The following is a 16,917-nucleotide window of genomic DNA, read 5'->3' on the forward strand; positions in this document are numbered from 1 at the left end:
AGGCTGATTGCGGTGAAAACGTGAGGGGAAATACCGTCAGCAGGACCAGACCCTGTTATCCAAAATCATCTTTTGCTCCTTCCCGGTACCGTTTTTGTTACACGTATTCTCCCGACGGTCCGGGAAAACCAAGAGAAACCCGGTGCCTGCAACAGGGCCCGATGTCGGTGCCTGGCTTCCCCTCCCTCCCCGCTCCCGCCGTGCCTCTCCCGAGCCCCGGTGCAGCACCCGGACCCTCACCTCGCCGGGCGGGCGGGAATCCTTCCCCGCCCCGGTGAGCTCCGCCGGCCCCGCCGCCGCCATCCCACAGCGGCTCCTCCCCCGCCCGCGGGGCAGATGCGGACGAGACCATGAGGGCGCATACGGGGGTGTGTGTGTTTGTTGGGGGGGGGGGGGGATCGGGAGGAACACAGCCACGGCCGCACAGGTGTCTCGCCCCCCCCGCGCCGAGGCGCAGCCGCGGCCCGGCCCGGAGACGCGCGGCCGGTTCCTCGGGGGCACCGTGAGGACCCACAAAGCGGGACGCGGCCGCCGGGCAGGCCCCGCGGCTCCCCCCGGCCGGCTGAGGGAGTTGGTGGCGGCCAAGCGGCGGCGGCGGCGGCGCTGCGGAGGAGGAGGAGGAGGAGGAGGGGGGCGGCGGCGGCGCAGGTGAGCGCGCGGCGCCGCGCCCTCCCCCCGCGCGCCGTGTCTGTTTCCGGCGCGCTCGCGTCCCCGCTCCGCCGCGGCCGGGGGAGGCGACGCAGGCGGGCGCCGCGCAGGTAACGGGCCGCGGCCGGGGCCGGGGCCGCCCGGCAGCCGCCCTTAGGCCCCCCCTCCCGCCGGGCCCCGCGGGCCCTTCCCCCCGCCCAGCGCTGTTCACTCTGGAACCGAGTGGCGGCAGCGCGGGGGAAGGGGAGGGCGGGGCCGCAGGGCCGCGCCGAGGCCCCGATTGGCGGCGCCGTCGCCCCGCCCCGCGGCCGAGGCCGGGTGTCCCCCGCCCCCCGCGGGGGAGCTGTGCCGCCGTCCCGGGTGGGTGAGGCCCCATGGAGCCGGGGGGAGCAGAGCGGAGCGGGGCCGGGCCGGGCCGGGCCGCGGGGTACGCGCGGGTCTGGTGTGTTGCCTTGTCATCTGGCAAGCGGAGCCCTGTGGTTGCGAGAGCCGCTGCTGGCAGGAGGAGGGTCGGTTCAGCTCAGCGACCAGGAGTCGGTGCCGCAGGAGCAATCATTTAATATTGCAAATCCTAATATTTAAAAATAAATACACTCTTAAGTAATTGTGGCAGTACGGTAAGTGCTGTGCCTGCCCTCGAGTGGAACTCCTGTCCCCTGCGTGCGTGACAGGGTGCCCACCGGCGGCAGGCGTCTTCCCGCCACGCGTGTCCCCGCCGCAGGCGTGCAGACTGCCCGGATGATGGCTAACGCATACCGTCGATTTTTTTTTTTTTTTTTTTTTAAAAGATGGTTACAAGCAAGCCAGGCTTCTGAATTTGTTTTTGGTAATTCCGAGCTGCTATAAATAGAACGGGATGCTTTTCTTTCTCACATCTTGAAGAATAGGAGGTACATAAAAATAAAAGGGAACCCTTAACAGCCGTATGAGGAAAGCAGTGAAACAGATTGAGGGTGGTGGTGTCAATTTACAATCAACAGAGGTAGTAGTTACTGTAATTTTCTGTAAGCTTGAACGTCACTTGCAACAGAAGTGCAGGGTTCTTCAGAATCTTTATGTTGCTGTTTATGCAATTTATTAATTTTTACAATTTTTTTTGGACTCTGCATATGCAAGGTATTGTGACTGTAAGGAACAGAAGTGATCAACCACAGCTATGTAAATGTAGGAAGCTTTTAATTTTTTTTTAATTTTATTTTTTTATTCATGTGCTGGTTTACAAGTATGAGTAATGCTTCATCATGGTATCACTGGTGTATGCTGTTGACACCTCACAAATACTAAACAGCACTGTTTGTAGAATTCTAGAGATGCTCAAGAAAAGACACGGTGTATGTTGTGATGTATCTTGAAGGGTATTTCAGCTTTTATTGGGTGTGAGTTCAAAGATAAGTTTGTGTTTGTTTTATGTTGATTGAGACGCCTGTACTAACTTTTCATTTTCTTTCAGGTACCTCGTTGATACCTTGTAGAGGCAATGGAGGCAATGATTCAAACTCTGTCGTAATTAAAACATAAAGAAAAAAACTATTCTTAGCTGTACAATACTCTTGCAGTATCATTCAATGCCTAACATTTCAGAAGATGAAAAGGAGAATGGTTCTGGAAATAATGGAAACACTGAAAACAAACCTGGGAAAGAATCCCCAGAAGCTTCTCTTCGTGATCCTGTGAAGCCATACTGCATGTCAGGCGCCTCCTCTGCATCCTTGGTGTCCAGGGGCGATGGGCATTATCCATGGGGATGTCCTGTGACTCATACACGAGAGAAATTTTATACCATCTGCTCAGACTATGCTTTTTTAAACAGAGTAACATCTATTTGTAAAAGCCCAAGTGCTTCAGTTAGTGCCTGCCTGTCAGGCAGTGCTGCCTTAAATGTTGGAAATAACACACCTAGCTTACTTGGCATTCAAACTGGTGCTTCAGAGGTAATCTACAGTGAAGATGCTAACTTGGAAAACTTGCCTGGTGATCTTGGAAAGCTCCCACTGGCATGGGAAATCGACAAATCGGAGTTCAATGGCGTGACCACAAATCTGAAGAACAAAGCAGGTGAGGTGGCGAAGGTTTGATGCTGTGATAGGAAGAGGCTTCATGTTTACAATTTATTTGTGGAGGGGGCTGTTCAGCACGTGTAGCTCTTGAGGGGGTGCTGTAGAAGAGCTTGTATGCCACTTCAAGCAACCTGCTCATCCGGAAAGGAGAGTGAGTTAGGAGTGAAAGTCAGGTGTGGCTGCCTGGGGAAGTGGCTTTAAAACAAGGCTGGCTTTTGCTTAACTGTGTGTGTGTGGGTTTTGGGGTATTGTTTGGGGTGGCTTCTGGTTTGGATTTGGTGTTTTTTTACCTTGGGTTTTCGGGCTGTTTTTTCCTTTCCTTTTAGTAGGACCTAGTGCATTGTGTAGTGATTAATTTTATCTGTTAAGTACAGGTTTGTCACTTCCAGAAATGTTTTAAGGTACTTCAGAGATGTATGTTGAAATCACAGATGTGGTTTACTTATGATAAGAAGTAAATGAAGTCATTACAGTTGTCTAGGAAAGGTGTCTGTAACAGAATTGTATTTATTTTGATTTGCTATATGTATATAGTGTTAGGGAGCCCAATTCTTTAAAACTGGCTTCTTTGCTGCTTCCTATGTTCTTTCTCTTCCTAGTCACAGACTGCAACTGTGAATCAAGCACCTGCATACACACTTGGCTTTCTCGGTCCTGTAATCCCTCTGTTTATCTAGAGTGGGCTGAAGTTTTTTTTTTTCCTGATGGCTTGGCTAGCTAGTCAAATTGCTGTTTTCTCTACTTTAGTATAAAACCGGTTTAGCAATACTTAAAAATGTGTTTGGCTAGTTGCCATTGTCTTTTCGTGTGTACATCTAGTGTCCTTAAATAAAAGTAAGAAACAAATGATAATATCTTACAGGATGGTCATTTTTGCTAAAATGTACGTGATATGTTTCATTTGGATATGATGGCTTCAAAATGGGACAGAAATACTCCTGCTCTAGCATGTGGCCCAGCTCCTCGTTTTCCACTGCCTCAGTGGCTTACAAAAAGGAAAAGAGCTTGAGGGTATATTATTCTTACTGGATTTGCATGTAAGTTTTCATCAGCAAGTGTAGCTGGCTAGAGAGCTTGGCTGTGAAAAACAAGTGTTTCATTGTAGTTCGCTGTGCATTTAATCTTACGCGATGGGAAGTCCATGTTGGTCAGAGAGTCTATTTCTGGGAGGGCTGATTTAACACATTAGAATAATCAGATTGTCTGGCCTTTCTAAACAGTAGGGCAGGTCATCATTAATTCTATTCAGAAAAACAAGATGTTGTTTACAGAGCTAATGGCAGCTCTACAAACCTGTTGATAATCTTGATTATGTATTTGAGCTTTTTCTTTCAATTAATGTTTGGTCCCAGTTTGCAGTTACTAATACAACCAGTGTCTCTATTTGAGGTGTATATTTAAGATGAAATATATGAAAGGTAAACTAGGCATTCATTTGTTTTGAAATATGTTTTGCAGGCAACATGAAGAAACAAGTAACAAAGAAAAAATCTGTAGACAAAAAAAGCAAACAATACAGGGAGTGTCCTCAGCGTTCTGCTCTTGAAGATGTGAAGGAGAGGAAAGTGTTGGACCTCCGGAGATGGTAGTATTTATGAATTGTATCTAAGATTATCCCCATACAGTTTGTTGGTAAACACTGTTGCTGGTTATCTGGTTTCATACTAATTAATAATGTCTTCATACTTTTTTTTTTTGTAGAAATGGGGAAATGTTAAGCATACATATACTATAATCTCATGCTTTCTACAAGAAGAATAAGAGCTTCTCTCCCATCTGTTGAAATTCTAAAAATATTTTTCTTTCTAAACATTTTTTTTTCTTTCAATAAGGAAAAAATGTATGTGGGGACTTTTTGCTAAAAAAAATGCAGCTTGATTAGCATGGTCAGGCAAAAAGTAACCTTAAACAGAGTACTGATATGTTTTACTCCTGATTTTTCTTTTTGTAGGGAAATACTTGATAAGAACCTGTCAGTTCTATACAACCTACATCATGAATATATAGTTCCCTAAATTCACTTATTTTAATGAATTTGCCTGGTTCTTACTGTATGTCTGTGACATCACAAAGTTAGTTAGACTAGGAAATCTACAACCTGGAATGACATTCATTAGTAAATTGGTAGAGATGCAAGTTTACTACAGGTTCATGTGTTAGAAGAGACTGGATCAAACTGTAATTATATTAGTACGGAACCATTTTTTTCCTACAAGATAATTTGTACAGAACTCCCATGGGGCTGATTTGTATGAAATAGAGTAGTAGCGTCTGACAAACTTCTAGAAATTGGTTGACATGTTTACTCCATTTTTTTTTTTTTTTTTTAAAGAATGCACTCTGTTTTATGGTTTTTGTTTATTTGCTGTTTGTTTGGTTGTTTTTTTTTTTTTTTTAATATGGGTAACATAAAACTATTTAATATAACATGGCATTTCAATGGCACGGCGCACAGAAAAGTAGTTCGGGTTGCCCCTGTGTCTAAATCAAGAATGCTTACTAATGTGTTTGGGTTTCTTTTGTTTTAGGTATTGTGTTAGCCGACCTCAATATAAGACTTCCTGTGGAATTTCATCCTTAGTGTCATGCTGGAATTTCTTATATAGCACACTGGGAGCTGGAAGGTACGCATTTGCTTCTAGAGAGTATGAAACATGTTGCTAATTAGTTTATTAAATTATAATTGTATTTCTTTTTTCTTTCTGTTATTTTATTTTTTTTTTCTTTTTGTAAGTTTACCACCTATTACTCAAGAAGAAGCTTTGCATATACTGGGCTTTCAGCCCCCATTTGAGGAGATTAGGTTTGGTCCCTTCACTGGAAATACAACTTTAATGAGGTATGTTTGGTGTTTTTGATGCAGCCGAATTGTTAATGTACGCAAAAAGAACATTAAAAATAAGAGAAAGAACCTTTAAAAAGACAGTAGTACTTCATTTTTTTAAAAAGAAAAAAAGTGTCTGACACAAGTTAGTGCTCTTAAATTTTAGAATAATGAAGCATACCTGGGTACTCTTGACAGTGCCCAAAGAAACTTTTCAAAGAGTTTTTTGGATTAGCCATTTTGTTTAGTATGATGTTGCTACACAGATCAGGTGAACATGACATCCTGTTTGATTTTTGGTTCAGTTTGTTTAATAGTTGTATAATGCCATTAATGAATTGAGTCTCCTGGTTAGGAAATTTTTTCTTTACCCTCATTTTCTCGTTTTTCAAAATGTGTGTTAAAAGCTTGTAATGTCACTGAAACAGCCTGAAAAGGCAATTGATGTACTAGTTGCTTTATGTAAAAATAATTTAATAAATTAAAGTGAGAATAGTGTGTTTCACCTTTTTTAGGAGGACGAGGGAGGGGAAGAAAAAAGAAAGAAAAGATGGGTCTGGAGTCACAGAACACTTGAGTTTGCAAATTCTGTTTCACTTCTGCTGTGGTCTTTCCTGATCTTGATGAGTTAGGTCTAAAAAATCTTTGTCTTTTGTGTGTTCGTTTGTTTAATAAAACTCATAAGGAATTTTAGGATTGAACAGGGCCAGTACCATGGCATATTTGAGTGTTGAACATTTTGACAGGGCTTTGGTATGTTACCCTTCTGTGAGATTTAAAAATTCTGCAGTGTTTTTTCCTGCTTCATGAGTTGCATTTGATCTAGTTAGTATTTTCCGAAGGCAATAGAATGTAAGTGCTGAATTTGAAAATGTGGCAGCAGTCTGTTCTTTAATGGTAGCATAGCAGCTAGAATGTTGAAGACTCTCATGAAAACTTCTTTCTCAGCTTTAGGAGACTCAGATCCAGATTTTGTATCTCTTTAGGAGTATGTCAGGGTATAGCAACCCTTATAGACCAAGTTGATGAAATGTTCTGTCTTTTCTGTCAACAGTCTATACAGATGAAAGTTAAACTTCTAATTCTTCCTTTTCCCCTGTGAGTGCTCTACGTGCTGCAGAAAAGTTGCCCTTACTAGTTTTTTTTCTCTGCCTGCTCAAGTCAGTTGTAAGTACTCAGCAGGCTGGAAAACAGGAGGGCTGAGAGCCAACCCTATCACCCAACATAGCTTTATGATTGAGGTATTATCTTCAAAGATGTGAATTTGAATCTTCTAATGTGGAAAAGTGAATATCTGAGACAAAAATCTTCTTTGCAGACCTATTCTCACTTACTGTTGCTGTGAGGAGTCGCAGCATGGGACTCCTATAACACTTGGGCATTGTGAAGCTTATGTGACAGAAGCCCAAGATGATATTCAGGAAGTCTCACTTAAAGGTTCCTGCCTCCTGGTTTCTTAGAAGATTCCCTTCACATAGCTTACAAATCATGGTTGAAGCCTGGCACTGCAGAATTGGAGTGTCTTTCTGAAGGCTGAGTAACTGAAAGTTAGAGGTGACTGGACTGAACGAACACAAAAGGAGCAACATTTCACATCCAGTGCTTTGGTTGTGGACCTATGTTGGGTCTGAAAAACCAAAATGAAGGAAAAGGCTTTGAGTATTTTGTTTTTCTAGGATGTCTCTAAGTTTTGTTTGTGTTAGGGTACTGTGGTCACCTACAGTCCATATACTAGTGTGGTAGGTACTTAGTAGCACACCGAGACTTTATTCTAAGCTGTCAAGCAGAGGAAAAGTGGAAGGAAAGAAAATTGCATTTAATAACTCTTGAGTTACTACAATCTTTAAGCTTATTCTTTCAGGTGGTTTAGGCAAATAAATGATCACTTCCATATCAAGGGATGCTCGTATGTTCTGTATAAACCTCATGGGAAGAACAAGACAGCTGGAGAAACTGGTATGTAGCTAATCATAAAGCATTTATCTTACAGTACATAAACTGAGAAATCCTGCAATGTGTAGCATTTGACAGGCCAAGTTCTGTAAGTAGTACTTCCAGTTTGAGATAAGCTATCAAATAGATCCAAGTTGCTTGATTTTTCTGGTTTTACTTTTACTCTTACTTTGCTAAAACTTTCATTTGTACTTTTATTCTGATAAAATATATTCTGTGCTATATATTCTGCTGTCACAGAACTGGAACTGGTTAAGGTATCCAGGGAGACACTGCACTTCCAGTTCTGTGTTGTGTCCTGGAAGATGTGTTTACTGTAATGCACTGAGGGAGCAATGTTTTTATTTCAGCATTTTAGAAATCTGTGTTGTATAAAAATTTAGAACACACAGGAAAAAAAGTATTAATGTCTCTAATACATGTTTTATACTTTAAAATTGCATTTTTTAAAAGTTAGTGAACTCATCCATTCTGCCTGACTTGTTAGCTAACATCTGTCTCTAAAAGTTAGGTGGTTATTCTCAATTAGCTTATGAAGCTGCATTTTTATGTCTACTTTTAGTTGTGCTACTTGAAGAAATACTATACTTTCATTCACAGTTTGTTAGCCTTTGGTATAGTCTGGGTAATTGTACACTAATTGGAAGGTTCTTTAAAAGGATAAAGCCATGCTGAAAAGTTTTGGGGAGATTATTAAAGTGGAAATCATTTTTGTGTTGTTGGTATCCCATTTGAGAATTCTGTCACGTTGCAGTGCCTTTTCTAGTCTTTGCCTGAAACTGTGCACTGCAGTCACATTACAAAATACTGCATGCCCAAATCTGGAATGTGTTTCTGAGTAAGCTCAGAAGCTCCAAGAGGCTCATGATACCAAGATGTTTGAAAGCTTTCAAACAGCTTGGGGCAGTGGGACTGCGTTCTGTTGCAGTGTGTATTCCCTAGATAAAGATATACTTTTAGTTCTTTTTTTAGCAGAACGAGTAATTTTTTATATTACTTTAATCTAAATACAATGCATACTTTATATTGTATTTCCCCTAGTGTAGACTGTGTGGCAGACTTTTTTTTTTTTTTCTTGTACCAGACAGGAAATAAAATACTGAAGTTTGATATCAAGACTGTATTTTGTGCATGCCTGTCAGGTCACATCCTCTAATTTAAAAAGCAGTGTAACTATTTTATGTTATCAAATAGGTCTTTTTTTTTTTTTTGCTGAATATGTTACGCAGGATCCAAAGCACTCTGAGCTGTAACCTGATCTTTCTTTGTAGCTGCAGGGGCCCTTGCAAAGCTAACACGTGGACTGAAAGATGAATCAATGGCCTACATCTACCATTGCCAAAACCATTATTTTTGCCCAATTGGATTTGAAGCAACCCCAGTAAAAGCTAGTAAAGCCTACAGGTAAGATACTGTGTTTATGTTTATTTTAGTGAAGTAAACATACAGAAAAAATTACAAGTTGATACCATTTATCTCCCTAAATAACGTTTTAGCAGATGTTGTAAAAGCATTTATGTCTGACGAGCAAAACACTACTGTGTAATTGGAAAGGACTGACTTAAAATTAAACATAACTAAGCAGACTAGATTAAGAGAACTTAAGCAGGAAACTATGAATGGTACTAAGAAATCATTTAAAGACATTTTAGCCAGGCATAGAGAGGGTAGTTATTTACTTGAAGGACAAGTGATGGTAACTAGTCTGAAAAATAAAACTATATGGGCTGAAAAAGGCCAGGTGTTTTTAAGGAAAAACAATAAAAATTGTGGGAGAAGTCTGTCCCCAGGGAAGTTGAGGGGAAAGAAGAAGTGTGTATGTATGTTGGGATTTTTCTTCATAAGCTAGAAGCAAAAAGCATACAGTGATATTAATCCATTACGAAGTGGACGTGATAAAATCTGCACTTACAGAAACCAGTGTTTGTGTATGGTGAGAACAGGGGATGTGTAGGTATTGCAGGATGGTGGTTAGGAGATCTTTTTGCAGTGTTGACTAATAAGGGTGATAAACTGGAACTACTGGACTGTAAGGCTTAGAAACATAAAGATATCTGAAGTTTATTACCAATAATTGTTGGGGGCCAGGGGGAGAGAAGTTAGAAGAGATCTCTGGACTATCACAGTATGTTTGGCTTTTTTTAAACAACAGCTGAAATGTTAGAGCACTTCTCAAAGACCTGGAGAAACTTAATATGTCAGTTGGCTTAGAATAAAATTACAATTACCTGAATGATTTCAGATTTGTCAGGGTGACATTACTTAGGATAAAATAATGGCATAGTTGTTACAGGTTTCAATTAAATACAGGTTTTAAAATAGGATAATAGCATTGCTATTCATACTGCATTTAGGTAAAGTCTTTCATTAAAAAGAAAAATTTTAAGTTTGAAAAATTTCATAATCTTGAGACAATTTATCTTAGCTTTTGTAAGGCTGTATGATATGCTGAGGGTAGTTTGTTTTACCTCATTCACAGCATAGTAATAAATTAAATTGTTTTTCCTCCCTCAAAGTAGCTGTAAACACAGTATGCATTGGAGGTTTCTGTTGGAAGAAAGGTTCAAGGTTGAACTGTTAGTCAGTATTTTTTAGTATTATCATTGAGCGTAAGAAGACAATCCATGACAAAATTAGCAGATACTGACACTGGGGAATGCTAAACGATGGAAAGAGTAGGACACTGGTGTAAGGCATGCCTCAGTCTTGCACTTGGCTTACCAGGCAGTCTACCTTTGGCTGTGCTGAAGATGCAGAGTCACATCAAGGAATAGAGAATGCTGGCTTTACTTGTAGAGTTCAAAATGGTAATTATTTGGATGCAATAAAGCATCCGAATCTAATTTGTTCCCAGTGTGAGACTGACCATAGGGTTAATGAAAGCTTTTAGTTTATGAACAAAAGAATACAGAAGCTTTTTATTAAGAGTATGTTCACTGACATGCCATGTGAATGAGAAGAGTGTGGAAAATATACCCCAAATAAAAGTCCAGTGCATCAGTCAGCTTAGGTTTACCAAAAGGTTAATGTCTTACTCGATCAGTTACTATGAATCTGCACTGGAAGAGCAAAGTTAAAAAAAAAAAAATGCTTAAGAGATCAAAAATACAGTTTGAGAAATAATATGGTCCAGTGTGTAGAAACTTAACATGCCTTATATCTACTTTGAATTTATATTGTTTAGTAATAAGCAAGAACAACAATTTCAGTACTTTCCCTGTGGTTGAAATGGGTTCTCAGTCACTAGTGATGTTATTTTTAAGTCAGTATAAGATTTTCATTCTAATAACAGATCTCTTCTAACAATGTAACATGAAGTAACGAGTTCAAGGAACTTTTATAGCCTTATTTTAGGCTGGAGGTCAGACCAGAAAGAGTGTACTAGTCTCTTCATATCTTCTAATACCTTACTGGGAAACAATGTGTTTAGGTTCCAGAAGCAATATAAATAGATTCTGCAGCAGTTCTTGTTTTCCTGTTTTTGCATTCTAGTAACAAATGAAAGCTTTTCTTTAAAAATCAAATTAAGAAATGTTTAAGTTCCAAAAGAAAAGGATAGATAGGTTGCTAGGCTGAGCTTAGGTGACAGTTTTTAGGTTACCCACAGACTTCCTGTATGATCTTAGGTTGCTGGATTTGGACTCGGGAGACCTGGGTTCAGTTCCCAGTTCAACCACAGACTTCCAGTGTGACTTTAGGTAAGTCAATTAATCTATCCTGTGTCTTGGTTTCCCATCTGTACAATGATGGCATACATTGTTATTTTACAGGGTAGTTTTTATAAGTGAACAAATTATTGCAAGCAGTAAGGCCATATGCTGTCTAATACCATAGGCAGAAAAATCTCAGGTTTTGTCACAGTTGAAACTGAACTAGTTTTTCACCAGTGTCATACACAGAACAATCCTCTGTATCTCATCAGCCTGCCCTGATGTCTGACATAAATTTTCCCTGACAAGGTTACTGCAGGCTTTGAGTTTCTTGGAAGTTGCTCACAAATTTGGACTAGCTTTGGTTGAGTGTTTTGGGTTTTAATATGTGGTATTGGATGCTTAGGAGGAACAGTTGAAGTTACCAGTTGTTTTTGTACAGGTTACCCTACAGCTGTTAGTAACAACTGTCAGCTGGGGTATAGTTTAAAAATAGTGGAAGGGGCTCTTTCGTGACTCTTAGGCATCACAGATAGGGAGGAAGATACTTGTTTCACCTTCGTGTGGCTTTCCACAATTCTTACTTCCATTGTTACATATATATTTATATTTGGATCTTATACTAGACTGACTCTCATCAAAGTAACACTATTTTTTAATGAAGATCTGTCTTTTTCCTATATAATAAACAATAGCTTCTACTTTGCTTCCAGGCCTTGTGAAACAAAAACTTTCCCTGTATGCAATTGCAAGCATTGTAGCACAGGAGCTGGTTTTAGTTTGGCTGAGGAAACAATTTTAAATGCTAGAAAATCCTAAAAAGAACAATAGAATGTTAATCTCTCTTTTTCTTTTTAGTATGCACAATAAATCTTACTAGGATTGTATATTCTATTGAACAGAGGTCGTGTCTTGCAGCAAGAAGTAGAATATTGGATCTTAATTGGAGAGCCAAGCAGAAAACATCCAACAATACACTGTAAAAGGTACGTTACTTGGTAAGAATACAAACCAGTATGTTTTCTTTCAAAACAGTTTGTATTTCTCTACGAAGGGTGACCAAGTGACTTTTAGCTCTTTTGAATAAGCATACTATAGTTCTAACAGAAGCAGGCGCTTTAGTAAGAAACTTCATGTTTTGACCTCAGGGCTGGCTCTGCGGTTTTGTATCAGGTGGCAGGACACGTGTGAGCTCCCGAAAGCCAAAGTCCGCTTCTCGTGTTTGAGTGTGACACAGCTCACGTTCGTTGGGAAGAAAAGACACCTCAGCTGTCTGCGATCATTCCACTTGGGGCTTACAGACTGTAGGAGCCTTGGAGGAGATTGTGCTGCTGTGGAAGGCGTACGCAGGCTGTGTCTGGGGTGTGCACAGGATGTTGTGCTGTTACCATGATCTCCTAGCTCAGGTGCAGGTACAGCCTGTACTCTGCTGCGTTATTAGCTTATCTATGTGTTAAACTAATACATGGATGATAGGTCTGGCTCATACGAAGTTGGTGCCTAAACTGGACATACAGACTAGGAGGGCTAGAGGGTGCTATGTAGAAATGTCATCAATTAGTTATATTTGTCATGATAAATGAATAGAACAGCTTTCTCAACTTTACCTGACGTACCGGTTCATAATGCTTAATATTAACTTCTGAAACGAGAGACCAGTGCAAAAGGTCAGTATTTCTCAAGAAACCAATCCGTAGCCAAAACAAAAATTTTAGCAGATAGCTTCCCTGCCACCTCCTAAGTTAATTATGGAGTTAATTTTAATTGATACACTAGGAAAAGATCTGTGAAAAGCAAAAATAAAAAAAAAAAAATCACACAACTTCTGCTTTGTTTCTTCTTTATTCTCTAATTATTTTGCAAAATTGTTTACGAGTGCTTATCTGGTGGTTTCATAGCCAGTTAGATCTAATCCAGTAGCTAAAACCCAGGTATCTTTTTTTGTTTTTGTTTTGTCAGTGATGTGACTGTGTCAATAACTGTAAATAGCTGGGTAATTTGAGATGACTAATGAGATGAAATGCAGCAAAATAAAAATGACATTATGCGTTGTGGTGGCTATGCTGAGAAATGACGTACTATACATCCCACTGACAGAATTTTGTCCTGTGGTATATAATCTACAAATGGCACAGGAAATGGTTTCTGAATATAGAATACAAACCTTTGTAACATTATTTTTGATAGTGGAGACATTCTTCCTCTTACTACAGTACCAATGAGAGCTAGCAGAAAGTTACGTACTTAAGGTAGGAGGGCAAAGGTTGGGGTAGAAATGGATTTTCTGAGCTTGGCAGGTGGTGTTAGAGAGAAGCAGGTAATTAGACATTGACAGAAATGAAAAGACCATGTGTAGGCTTAAAGAGGTCTCAAATATGGGGATATTTTCCTCAGTTGGTCTAGAAGGAGCTATGAAACTCTGAAGAGCTGAGTGAATTGGGAATGATTAAATTGATAATTCATTGCAGATGGGAATTAAAATGGAGGAGTGAGTTATGGTGGGAGCTGTCTGGTAAAAACAGATTTAGTGGGCTAAAAAAACCAAATTAGTTTGAACTAAATAATATAAGAGGGCAAGAGAGAATTAAATGAAGTAAAAGCTGATATTTCGCCTTGCCTAAACCACACTTTGTTTCTTCCTTTCACAAACTGATGAATTGGCAGGGGTAAGCAATGCAACTAATGACTCATGGTGCTTTTACTTACTTTGGAGAGTGTTTCCCAAGAGCAGGAATAATCACGGTGAATGCTTTGATTAAAAGTGATGCTTTTATATCTAGCTTAATGTCTCTAATACTCAGGCTTTTATATCTTTATACATCCATTTGTCTTGAAGTCACTGGTAAGACTATTTAAAGCTGCAGAGCTCTATTTGCATGTGTGGGTACATGAGTCTTAGTGGTGCTAAGGTTTCATAAATGTCAGCTGAGTAGTAATAATCTTATTCTGTAGGTGGGCAGATATTGTCACTGACCTAAACACCCAAAATCCAGAATATATAGATATTCGACACCTAGAGAGAGGATTGCAGCATCGAAAAACAAAGAAGGTAAGGTAAACTGACTAGGATGGGAGGAAATTCAAGGTAGTTTTTTTGCAAACTTATTCACACTTCAGCAGTGTGAGATAACTTCACTAAAAGAAATTTGTTATGAAGTGTTGCTGAAGACAAAAGTTATGAGGTTACACACCATAGTCCTTTATAATTAATTGCAGGACAAGATAAAATATAGCAGTAGCCTGGCATATGCTGGGATGAACCAGGCTGTCTGTGTATACAGTATATTTGATCACAGTATTTAACGTTGTTGGCTTAAAACGTAGCTGCAGCAAGTATAGAAATACTCTACAGACAAATTACAGACATCCTTTTGGTGCATGACCATCTAGCTACATGTAAAGCGGGAAAGAACGTGTAGTTGAGTAGGATCGAACATAAAAGAATGCACGTGACTTTCTTGTGTGGACTTACTGTCAATACATATGGCTTGCTTTCCTATAGATAGGGATTATATCTCATGGGTGGGGGATGTATTTTTGATTTGCAGATGGAAAATCTATGAGAAATAATAGGCTGAAGAGATCGTTTCAAATGCGGAGACCCTGTGGAAGCCTGTCAGCAAGATAAGAAGGGACAAGAACAGATAATTTATGTGAAAGTAGATGGAGAATAAAAAAAGACTAGCAGAAGATAAGTTCTACTAGCCCATGAAAGATAAAAAGGATAGCTTAAAAAGATGAGAAAGGCAGTAATTGAATCTGGGAAACAATCAAAATTGATTGAGCTGGGTTATTTGCTTGTGGATATGGTTTTGTGGGTGTTTTTTTTTGTTGTGTGTTGTTGCATTTTTTTTGTTTTCTTTTTTAAAGAATTCTATTACCTGCCAAGATGTTTATTTCAAATATCTACGTATGCTAGAAACGTTCCTGTGTGCATTTTAACAAAGAACCTTCTTACTTCGATCAGGTTGGAGGAAATCTTCACTGCATCATTGCCTTTCAGAGACTTAACTGGCAAAGATTTGGTCCTTGGAATTTTCCATTTGGAAATGTTAGACAGGATAAACAATCTCAAACACAAGGACAAGGAATTTCCAAATCTGAGAGTGAAGACAATATCTCTAAGAAACAACATGGACGACTGGGTCGATCTTTCAGTGCTGGCTTTCATCAAGAATCTACGTGGAAGAAATCTAATCTTCGTGAGAGGAGGAACAGTGGGTATCAGAGTTATAATGATTATGATGGAAATGATTAAAATTAACTTTAGATAATAGAGTTGATATATTAAAGTTAGTTTTAATCAAGACATATTAGGGATCTATTAGTCCTAGAATATGTATGAATAGAAATTATGGTATAAGACACAGCTTCACAATTATTAAATAAATCTGATGATATGGTTGCAGTGGATGAGATCTGATGTATAAACTGACAGATAAGCACAGATTATGGTACCTTTGCAATCAAAAGTAAATATGACAGCAAAATCAGTAATTTATTTTGAAATAATTGTACTATGTCCTGATCTGTGAAAACAAAAGAGCAGATTGAAATTAGTCAATGTAATAAACAGACTTCATTGAAAATACTTAGTATTCAAAAGCATGAAAATTTATGATATGACTTTATAAAAAGGGTTATTCTGCAAATGGTGTAAGGATGAAAGTGAACATTGCCTTCCTTTTAACACTCCATTTTATTAAGGCTGCCCATATCCAGTGACAAGTGGAAAAAATCACATAGGTTAGAAAACCTTGTCTGATTTACAGAGTGAATGTACATTCTCCATTTAGTTCCCAGTAGGCTTCTGTCAGTCAGATAATCATATTTTGTCAAGCAGGTCTCAGTTAGTTTTCCCTTAGCTGGATGCCTGTGTTGGACTGAGAGGGATTGCCTGTGGCAGGGAGAGTTCAGGGACAGACCTTCTTAATTGCTTTTGCTCTGTGGGTACAGTGGCTGAATTCTTATCCTGGAGCCTCTTGAGAGCACGGACTCGCTTCACACAAGCTTGTGAAATTTGGTATTAAAAAGCTCTATTTACTATTAGCCAAATGAGCTAGCCGAACACCGCGTTCTGTTGGCAGTTATTTTCCTTGTTCAGTCTTGAAACCTCTGTCGTTTTTCTGCTGCTGTTTTCGTTTTGTATGAAGGGGATGCAAGTGCCGAAAACTGCTGGCAGCCCTGATGATACTATATACCTCTCAGCCAGCAACCAATTCAAGCTTTTTCAGGTGCCCGTGTGCAGTCTCTATTTTCTTTTTCCCCCCATAATTTGAAATTTATGCGGTTGTTTGCCCAAATGCATCTCAACGGTTGTAACTTTATGTTTACAAATGTTCATACGTGCTAAAGGATTAGTTTTTCTGACATAAAAAAATTTGTCATGGAATGCAGGGGTTTTGTAGGTTGCTGCTTTTGTTAACCAAAAATGGGAGACTTTTAGACTTTTGTTCACTCAATAAAATTTGTTTTCTATTTTGTTGTTTGCTTTCATTTGTCTTGGGAATGGTGACATTATGTTTAGTGAAGGCTTTCAGGAAACTAGGTAAGCGAAGGATTGGAATTGCAAGCCCTGCTTAGCAAAGTAATCCTGTGCAGCCACTGTGACTTAATTTCTAGTATTTAATTTTGCAAAGTCTGCAGGCAGATGACTGAATGAAACCCATAGGTTTTGAAAATTTGTTTTCCAGGTGAACTAATTCCAGACTTTTATTTTTGCAAGCTCAGTGGGCGCTGAGGCCTTAACTATCTTTAGAATACTTGAGCTGTGTTCTTTAGGGTA

General features: G+C 39.7%; 1 protein-coding gene across 7 annotated transcripts; it reads left to right on the forward strand.

Moving 5' to 3' along the window:
• The first annotated feature begins 627 nt into the window (after positions 1 to 627).
• BIVM (basic, immunoglobulin-like variable motif containing) lies at positions 628 to 16,610 on the forward strand. 7 transcript variants are annotated; one of them, XM_042805903.1, is made up of 11 exons: positions 628 to 648; positions 2,099 to 2,703; positions 4,164 to 4,290; positions 5,234 to 5,329; positions 5,440 to 5,544; positions 7,391 to 7,485; positions 8,754 to 8,886; positions 11,109 to 11,180; positions 12,035 to 12,118; positions 14,085 to 14,181; positions 15,100 to 16,610. In XM_042805903.1, the coding sequence occupies exons 2-11, from the start codon at positions 2,214 to 2,216 to the stop codon at positions 15,388 to 15,390; spliced, it is 1,590 nt and encodes a 529-aa protein (XP_042661837.1). In that variant the 5' UTR covers positions 628 to 648; positions 2,099 to 2,213; the 3' UTR covers positions 15,391 to 16,610. The 7 variants fall into 7 exon arrangements, with proteins under 7 accessions (XP_042661837.1, XP_042661835.1, XP_042661841.1 ...); XM_042805901.1 differs by lacking the exon at positions 628 to 648 and adding an exon at positions 654 to 758; XM_042805906.1 differs by lacking the exons at positions 628 to 648; positions 15,100 to 16,610 and adding exons at positions 858 to 1,008; positions 14,681 to 15,091.
• The last annotated feature ends 307 nt before the right edge of the window (positions 16,611 to 16,917 follow it).

The sequence above is a fragment of the Tyto alba genome, unplaced genomic scaffold (assembly GCF_018691265.1).
Source record: "Tyto alba isolate M040663 unplaced genomic scaffold, T.alba_DEE_v4.0 Super-Scaffold_45, whole genome shotgun sequence".
NCBI lineage: Eukaryota > Metazoa > Chordata > Aves > Strigiformes > Tytonidae > Tyto > Tyto alba.

Coding starts and splice junctions, on each gene's coding strand:
- BIVM (XM_042805903.1), top strand. CDS start 2,214: ATGCCTAACATTTCAGAAGATGAAAAGGAGAATGGTTCTGGAAATAAT. Junction 7,486..8,753: donor CAAGACAGCTGGAGAAACTG/GTATGTAGCTAA, acceptor CTTTCTTTGTAG/CTGCAGGGGCCCTTGCAAAG. Junction 12,119..14,084: donor CCAACAATACACTGTAAAAG/GTACGTTACTTG, acceptor CTTATTCTGTAG/GTGGGCAGATATTGTCACTG.